This window comes from Rhagoletis pomonella, unplaced genomic scaffold (assembly GCF_013731165.1).
Source record: "Rhagoletis pomonella isolate Grant_MI unplaced genomic scaffold, Rhpom_1.0 Rhpom_scaffold_00460, whole genome shotgun sequence".
Taxonomy (NCBI): Eukaryota; Metazoa; Arthropoda; class Insecta; order Diptera; family Tephritidae; genus Rhagoletis; species Rhagoletis pomonella.
In genome coordinates this window covers 72,048-81,709 of record NW_023459014.1, presented here as the reverse complement: position 1 = coordinate 81,709, position 9,662 = coordinate 72,048, and the positions used below count along the sequence as shown (strand labels likewise).

The window sequence follows — 9,662 nt, the reverse complement described above, 5'->3', positions numbered from 1 at the left end:
TCTTAATGCTGTTGCACTTTGCATATATTTTTGAGGCTTTAATGTATGCAATAATTTGCTCTAAATTCCTTTAATTACTGGTATAAAAACACATATGTATGTATGCATGTATATCTGGTTCTTGGTATAAAAGAAGGTACAAAATTTATTTTTTTTTTTGTTTTCTTTTTGCAATTATTATTTATAAAAAAAAAACTGGCATGCAAAATTTGCATGCATCTGGGAAATGGTTACAAATTTCTTGTATCATAATTAGTTGTGTTATTTGAAGAGGTGTATTGGTGCTGGAAAAATAGCGTGTTTCCCTTAATTTTATTCAATCAATTAAAAAAAAAAAACATGCAACAATATATGTACTTCACTTCAATGATCTTCGCCGAACACCAGATCGGAGTCCTAGATACAATCCCGACGACTAAAGGACCCCAGGATACGATTTGTGGGCACGAAATAATTTTTGCGTTTAACCCTTTAAAGACCGAATTAAGTTGAGGGGAGCGATAACTTTTTGACGGCATATTATTATTGCTTAATCTTTAAATATGGGCCGGCATAAAATTTAAACTTCTATAATTTTTGGTTTGACCGTTATGAAATTTTGCTCATAAATGATGTTTTCATTTCAGTTTTATTATTAAACTAGCAAATGCCTGGCTTGCTTCGCGACGCCTGATAGAACTTTTGCATTGACCAATACACAAATAGTGTTGAAGCGCAAAAACGGTGTGTAATGTAAAAATTATTCGTTTAGATTGAATGGACTGAAAAGCAGGACCTTCCTTACTTTTAGGCCAAGAATAAAAGCGCTGCCGCAGGACAGCCCTTCTCCTTCGATGCTATGGACTCTTATTTTCTGTGAGATATCTGCAAGTACGGCAAGGTTTGCCGAGACACAGAATGAAAGAGTTTTTCCGTTTAAATGGGGTCATTGATATTTCTACCGTCTTCTTTCTAATTCGCCACACTTACTCTTAATATAACGATGACCTGGTGCTAAAACAATTTTGACCTTCTTTGTATGCATCCTTAAATGGTGGGGCTTCATTAAGTCATCTAAAAAGTACACCATTTTTTTGCAAAAGTGCTATATTTTATGACGCAAAGCTTACGACGTCCTTCGGGGCAAAGAAATAAAAAAATAAAACAGTAATAAAGATTTTCAGTGGAAATGCGCTTTAATTTTTAAATTAACGAAGTGCTACGATTTCTTGCAAACTCGTATCCCTTTTTAGCTTACAACAGGACAGTGCGTTTAGCTGTCTGTTCGTAATGGGTCCAAGACTATGTTTCTCTGAATTTACTACATCTATCGCTATTTTTCAGTTTACTATAAACGCCACGCTCTCTTCTATAAACTCAAGGGGTTAACTAGTATATTTATGTAAGCATATCTAACATAACTACCCAGTAGGCAAAATTAGACAAATTAAGCCTTCTTGGCAGAGTTATTTCCAATATTTTGAAGCGAGAGGTCTTCTATTCGCGTTTCTTGATCCCATTTATTTTTGTATCAAATAGCCAGAGCATCTGATTCAGCTTCCCCCAAAAAAAAAAACACGTTCACTTGGAATAAATATGACACAGTTTATATTTTGCAACAGACCCTCATAGAAACGTTTACTGCAATTTTCGCTTTTATTTGACTTTGTTTGCTTATCAAATACAACTTCTCGCCCGAATTCGAATGGCAGCGCTATTGGCAGATCTTCTAATACACCTTGCAAAAGGAAGGTCTGCCAGCGTTCCTCATTTTTCCGATTGGGTATATATGTAAGCCTCACAATTTGAAGCCAGCTTTAAAATCGTTCGAAAACGGTTCCCGTCATCGTAAGGTGTGAAGACGACTTTATAAAGAAAAGCGTTTTCCCCAAGCGATGGAAGCTTCACCAATTGGTGTTTCTATCGAATCCAAATGATCTATCTGCTTTTAGACGGCTTTGTATTAGAGCTTGTCTCTGCGGAAAAGGTCTTAGAATGCAATTTTATTGAACTGAATCAAAGCTTTGCAATTATCTGTAGGCCTGGCATCGAAGCAATTTGTTTTCCTGTGAAAATTGAAGCTTCACATTTGGTCAAACCGATATCAGAGAAAACAATATCTGGAGAACTCTGGAAAAGCGGTGCTGTGAGTACTGTAAGTACAATGCGCAGTACCCCCGACGCTTCTATTTAAATACAGATTTTTTTAATTTGTTAAACATTTTGTGATCCCATCCCAAACACATTCAAGACATCTTCGAGAATTATGTTAGATACCAGAGAACCAAAAAAAAACATAGGTAAAGATTGCCGAGCACTCTGAGCTACGTAATATTTTATGTTTCCGAGGTGTGGACAGATGCATTGCACTTGGGTTCGTATAGTCGGGGCAACAAATCAGTCTACAGACGAAGTGCTATTGCGATATAAGCCGAATGTCCCACAGTTTCGGAATCACTTATTGTGACCGTATTTTATTTACCGGAGCGGGCTGCTCTGTTAGGTCAAGCGTACGATGGTTTGCAAGATTACGCCTCCTTCGCAAAATGACAGAAATAATGGGGCACAATAAGCGATGGGCAAATAGAGTCATCGAGAAGAAGGCCCTTATCGCCTGCCTGTAATGTGATCGATAGAGCAGTTGATGTGTTTAACGGACAGTTAAACGGCCCTAAGAGAATTTTGTATAAATATCGAGGCTATACGGTAGATGGACGAAAACTTCTCAGTCAAGCCCTTATTTATTGTTTTTTTTTTTTGTTTTTGCTTGAAGTGACGAAAAGCAATACATTTCCTGTTGATAATTTCTGGATATTATCATTTAATGCTGTTTTCCATTTGCATTTACTTGGCCAGCGCTTCGAGAAGTTAATGACGAACCAGCGCTCACTAATGACGTATAGACCTAAGACTATAAAATTTATTAAGAGATTAGTCCGTACTGCAATTTGAAGCCTTGACGTTTGGGAATGTAAAAGTAGTTACCGAACTATACAACATTTAACTTTGTTTCGATCCTAGTAGACAAAGTTGGGGGTACAGCGAGCAAAAAATCATTTTGCAATTTTGCACCGGTCTTTCAAGGCCTTTATTTTTCCAAAAAGTCGAATTTAGACAAATTACATGAATTTTTGCTGCAAAAAAAAAATTAAAAAATTTCGCATAGTTAGATGTCGAACTTTTAAAATTTTAATAAGAAACACTATACAATGTTTTTCATCACCAAAACACCGCCTCTCCAACAATATATATGTATATGCGAATATTGCTTATAAATAACTGGGCAAATTTTTAAAAATTACCGCTACACGTACATACATTACAAACATTCTATAAACATTTATTTGCTAAAGCTTACTAAGTTTCAAAAAAAACCCAACTCGGCCTTTAGCTGTTCAGTTGCTTATGGCCTTAGGTATTTTTTAGCTACGAAACTAACAATTAGGCACCGCTTGAATATTTTCCTTAATCGTTCACTTAACCACGCACTACTACACTTAGGGCCGTTTACACCATCTCTGGTTAATAGTCCAGTTATGCATACTTAGCGTTGCATGACTAATCTCCAGTTAAACATCGTTACCGACGTTATTGACTCCATACATATAAGATTGTGTCGAGAACGTCGGTAAAGAGGTTTAACTGGAGCTTAGTGTTAACCAGAGATGGTGAAAACGGCCCTAATAAGTCTACATTTTTTTCAATTTACAACTAATTTCAAATTGCTATATGCGATTATATGTAAATGTTATGCGTAAGTACTAAATTTTATATGCGAATGCATCAAAACTGCTGCATTTTCTTCTCACTTTCGCTTTGTATGAGAATCCCTTTTCATTGCACTTTTTGCGGCGCATTTGATTTCTCCAACCAACCTTTGCCGTAATCCCTCAACGCCCGTCTGCACCTCGAAGACCTTGTATTTTACCCTTGACAGCTTCGCAAACTCATTGCCAAATAAAGTGTGAAAGCGCGTCAGTTTGTCTGTGCACGAAGAGCCAAGGTGTAACGTTACAACCTTCGCCACTCACTCGATTGCACAGTTGCTCAGTTGAGTTGCATTGTAGCAACATTACAGCCGCGTGACTGCGTAAATCGTCCATCGTCAGTCTTCAATCGGCACTCGCCTTCGCCTTCGCCTTCGCCTTCGCCACCATCACTTCTGATAATCAATTTCACCGCAACAAGCTCTCCAATCCCCATTACCATTACTCCGGCCTGGCACGCCACGATTTCCCCCCACGTCGTTACCGTCGCCATCACCGTCACCATTGACTTCGCCTTCGCCTTCGCCATCGCCACCCGCCCCTCTCCAACATATTCAGAAACAATTGCTTCTACGCTTCGAAACCGTGTCCTACGACGATTTCTTGCCACCGCTGATGCCCGCTCCTTTGGGCGCACGCGACTTCTTCAACAGGAAGCACGTCAAAAATTCAATGGAGGATGTGGGCTTCTGTAAGCTCTCATCCGACGACGAGTTGGCGCCCTCCATGCACTTGGCATGCAAACGATAGCCGCCTTCTGCGGATTTCTCCTTGGCCGTCAGTACGCCCGACTGCGGTTCGTCGCCGCGTCGATAGTAATTCTTGCAACATTTTTTCGACAAGTTATACATCTGCACTGTGTTATCGATGGCATCGGCGTCATCGCGCTTGCCACCCTTGGTGCTGCTGCTGCCGCTGCCACTGCCGCTGCCGCCGAGCACTCCCTTGCCTTCGCCGTCGTTGTTCGAGTTGAGTAGGGAAGTGTATTTTTGGCGACTGGCGGCGGACGTGCTTGCCCCGCTGCCGTAGCGATCTACATACGCATTGTCCGTACCGCTGCCGTCCAGCGCGCCGCCACGGCCGCCATTGCCAGCCTCATCGGTGCCTTCCGCCTCATCGCCCTCCGCGGTGGCCGTTAGATTGTTTTGTGTTTCGAAGACGAATTTGTGCGAGCGATAGCGCTGCGAGCGGTCATGCTCCATCCAGTCGGTGCTGGCGGGCAAGGACAATTGGATGGTGGGCGTACGGTAGTACTGGCGGTGCGGATGGAAGCCCAGCCCGAAGTCGTCCATGTACGATTGGGAGTTGAGGTTATCGAGCTCATCGGCGACGCTCAACAAAAACGGAAGTGTTGACATTTTCGAGCGTCGGTTGTTATCGTCGCTGCCGTCGTTGTTGGTTGCGTTTGGGTTGTAGTAGCCTTTTCTGCTGCTTATTGTGTGGCTGGATTTGCCGTCGCTGCCGTCACAGCAACTGCTGCGACAATGATTTGACTATTTGATGATTGTAATTATTTGTGTGTAAATTTTTTGGTCTTATCGCATCTCGCAAGCGAACAAAAACAAACTTATATTCAACATTCCAAATGTGTTGGGCTGGAAGAATACTCGTATTCAACGGCTTCAACTACACCACTTCAACAGTTTTATGTATAGATTTTCCCTGAACTAGGTATGTTTTTACTACTTTTTCGTATATTAGCGAATGAATTTTCATTTTCGCAATATTCCTTGCGAAAGCAAAAATTTTGTCTGTATCTGGAATGAAAATTTCGGTGTTTTTATTTTGCTTATTTATTTAGTTTTTGTTATTGTTTGTGTTAGCACTGCATGCACAACACTTTTGTTGTCCTTCCTCACGGTAGATTTGTTTTGTTTTTTTTTTTCTTTTTTTTCAAGCTGAGTTCTACTTTATTTTGCTTATTTTTTAAGCAGTTCACTTCACTGGCTACTTTGCCTTGTGCTCCTACTTTGCGCTCTCGGCCTGCACTTCTGCTTGCTTGCAGCAAGTGCTGTTGCCCCAATGCCTTGTTGGGATATCCAGTTACATTGATTGCTTTAACCGCTGCTTCGAACTGCTCTCGTTCGGTGATTGCCACAAACTGAAACTTGCCACAACTAAGTAATTGCGAAATTGTGCAAACGACACGAAACTCCTTCGTCGTGAGCGTAATCGTAATTACTAACACATCGATACTCAGTTGGCACTGCGGATATTCCTGTGAGATAGCCGAAATTGCAAGCAACAGCAACAACAACCGTTGACTGCTTTTGGTAAACAATAACAAGAAATGAGAATGATTTTCAAAAATACCACGAACGCCACAAAAAGTTGAGAAACCAAAAGTTTCCTTAACAGCATTTAAAAAACCAACGCATTTGAGAGTTATTTTCCTTAAAACTTAACTATTTAGGTATTGATAAGGTGCCGTAATGAGTAGCACTTTTACAGTGGTATACGTTCTGTAAGTACAAAAATATATTTAAATATTAAAAAAAATTTTAACCTTAGCCAAAATTGTGTTTAGGTGGCAACCCCAAGATCGAAGAAATCGAAGCCCTACCAATGGCTCGACTAAGCTGGAGAAGCTAAAAGGAAGAGACTCCCCGATCATTGCTTATGTTGTCCCCAAGGGGTATAAAGTGCCGAATGCCTAACTTTTCTCAATCTATGGCATTCCATTTAGGGTCTCTGACATGGCCAAGCAGTTGTGGTCCTACACAGAAAGATATACCGAAAGCTAATCTTTGAGGAGCGAGTAAAAGGGTCGTGCATATGACGTTGCTCTGCACTGCTGTAAAAACGCCATATGGAAGCTGTGGGCCGTCTGTCCAAAGGTAATTGACTGGCTGTATGAAATTTAGGGAATTATCTGGAGGAATTCAGTCGAAAATTATTCAATGGTTCTCCTTCGACTTTATATGCACCGGAAGAAACTGATCAGCGAGTATCAAAGCTGGCCCCTATTGGATCCTTCTCTGCATACATTCTTCTAAAGGGTGGATGGGAGAGCGGCAGAGGTCCACAAAACATATTTCTTCACGGATAGCGCAAATATGGATGTTAGAATTTAACAGGGTATGCAAAAACTCGGAGTTCGAGCGAGCGAGCGAGCGAGCAAACGTCTACTCACTGCTCGCAGCTCGTACTCGTGAGGTGAGCAGGGCTGCCAGCTTGGCTCAAACCGTGCCCACCATTATGTATGTACACATGTATTTATTTATGTAGACTGAATGAGAGTTAACTCGTCACTGTAAAACGGCTAGTTTAAACGACGATATGTGCATGTGTACATACAATCCTTAACTCGAAATTTTTAGTTGATACAATTTATATCCCATCATTTTTTTCTGACTAAACAATCCGTTTGCCTATCATATTCTCGATCATCTACTCGCCTCGCTCGTCTGCTGCTGCAAATGAGTGCCTCGCTCGCAACGACGCGCGCACGAGGGCAGAGCTAATAATGAGTACTCGTTTGCTAGCAGCCTCGCCTGATGCGCGGCAAGTTGCGCAAGCTCAGCGCATGAACGAACGATTAAAGATCACCCAGGACGGCGTGCGAGAAAAAATTAATTTTTTTGCAGTGACGTCAATTTTTCGCCACCATTTGGATAAAACGGAATGAAACCTGTGTGTGAGTGAAAGAACCGATTAAAAAATGACGTCATCAACTATTATTTTTTTTTTCTCAAATGCAATTACAAATACACGGTTGCCGTGCTGGGTGATCTTGTTAGTTGGTTCATGCTCCGTACCCTGGAATTGAAAGAGGAGCGTTCTGTCAAAAACTCTCCGTTAATCTTGAGCTAAGGCTTCTAGATTTCAGCAGCATATATCAAGCAAAGATGGCGCTATAATGGGGGCATCCGACTGCCTACTAATTTCTCTCTGGATCACCTCAGATTTCTTCTTAATAACATATGGTGAGTGGAATTATAGGCACCGTGACACTGTAGGCAATTTCACTGCTAGGCAGACACCCTTGAGGGCAACTTTACATCATAGGAGTACCTGCAGCAACCTACGGACCACTCTTTGAGAGATAAGTTTTAAGTTAGCTCAGAGAGCTCTATCCGAATATCCCAACATGGCAGATTGCAAATGCCCACCTGGCCGGTTGACGACCGCTGGCGGCCAAAGTAGCGTCTTCAGCTGGCTTTACGCGAACTAACGGTCCGTTCTGGCAGGAATTCTTTCCGGGCACTGTTCTATGGGAACTTATTCTGGATGACAGATAATTATTGTCGAACCTATTGATTGCATCTATTTAGCATTTCCAACTCAGCTGCCCTACTTTCGCAAGGCTAAGGTTTAAATAGCTCTTCTCGTATTTCATCAATGCTTGCTAAGAAATCGTCTACCCCAGAGATCTTCAATTGGTGGCGTAATCTAATTTTAACCACCTAGCGCCTTAGATACCTATTTGTATGCTGGATTAGTGGCAGAAATTAGTCATCTCTAAACATAATATCTATGACTGGCATTCTAAACTGACCCTTTTATAAGTGTGGTATTTTCTTTCAACGCATGGAGGGCATCGAAAAATAAGCCACAGGAGCTACAAAACAAAGAACAGCTGTGTCCGTGCATGGCACGAAGGCAAAAGCCATACATTTAATTTACACTCTGCAACACACACTCAAACATAATGGCGCTCTCAATTTCAGGCACGATTTGTTTCTCTCGCATGCTTTCATTACTATCCTTTCACTCGGCAAGTAATGTTTACATATTTTGGTGCCCACCCAATTCCGCACTCGTTGCGCCGTCCATAACTACTTACTCGTACAGTATTTCTTGCTTACAAGCACCCCAGATAAATTAATTCCCGTCTTGGTAATACTGGAGCTAAAACAATGGTAAATTTTTTCAATCACATTTTTTTTAAATATCCGTTCCTCATCACAGGAAAAGTGTATTACAGTTCGATGTAGCCATATTTGGCGCGGAAAATAGCATCGAGTCTGCCCGGTAATGCTTCATATGTTGCACGAATGTCGCATGTTGCAAAGTTCGCGAAATTCAACGTTTTTTAGAAAAAACCTTCCCAACTTCATTTATTCACAACAATGGCCACCATATTCTTAAGAATTAAAAGCAATGGATTTTTCCGTATGTCCCATTCTCGAGGCCAACGCCGTGAAGATTGCTCTTCGCTGCCACTGGGGAAAAATAACCAGACTACATTTGTGCAGCCTGTGAATCATTTTCAGATAGACTCGATGCAGTTGTCCGCGCTGAATGTGACTAAATCTAACAGTAATGCACTTTTCTTAAAATTTTACATGATGATCTGATGGTTGTAAATAAAAAAAGAAATGAACAAAACTATAGCATTTTAAATTGGTAAATATTTGAGGGCCCACCACCGTATATACTTATAAAAATATAAGCACGAACTCAAGAAAAAAAAATCTACCTAAACTACTATTTCTTAATGCATAAGCTGGCTTTCTATAAAAAAAAAAAAAAAAAAAAAAAAAACATTTCTCCGTTTAGAAGCAGCTGTGCTTATATCCGAAATATACAGTATAACAAATTGTTGCAATTTTGTAGCTAAATTTCGCGTGTGAGCATAAAAGTTTCGTGTTGTATTCTGCTCTCCCTCTTTCTCTCTCTCTCTCTCTCTCTACAATTCTCTAATTTCTACACACATCCAGGGTTGCCACTGACGAAAAAAAATACTTACCTTCTACTTGAAAAAAATTTACCAAATTTGGAAAATATCTACCAACAACATTTTCTAGTTATTTGAAGAGAATAAAAACTATAGTTTTATTCTATTTTTTCAGTTATTTCAGTAAAAAATAAAATCTTTTATTAAGGGCTGTTTCTTTAATCAAAATTTCTTAAGTCAGTTTGCAGCTCTCAGGAAAAAAATGCTAGAGTGTTTATTTCTTCAAGAAAATTTAC

At 40.4% G+C, this 9,662-nt stretch overlaps 1 protein-coding gene across 1 annotated transcript; it reads right to left on the bottom strand.

Annotated features, from left to right (window-relative positions):
* LOC118750926 lies at positions 1-5,859 on the bottom strand. Its single transcript, XM_036485672.1, has one exon. The coding sequence runs from the start codon at positions 5,102-5,104 to the stop codon at positions 4,337-4,339; it is 768 nt and encodes a 255-aa protein (XP_036341565.1). The 5' UTR covers positions 5,105-5,859; the 3' UTR covers positions 1-4,336.
* Positions 5,860-9,662: the final 3,803 nt, after the last annotated feature.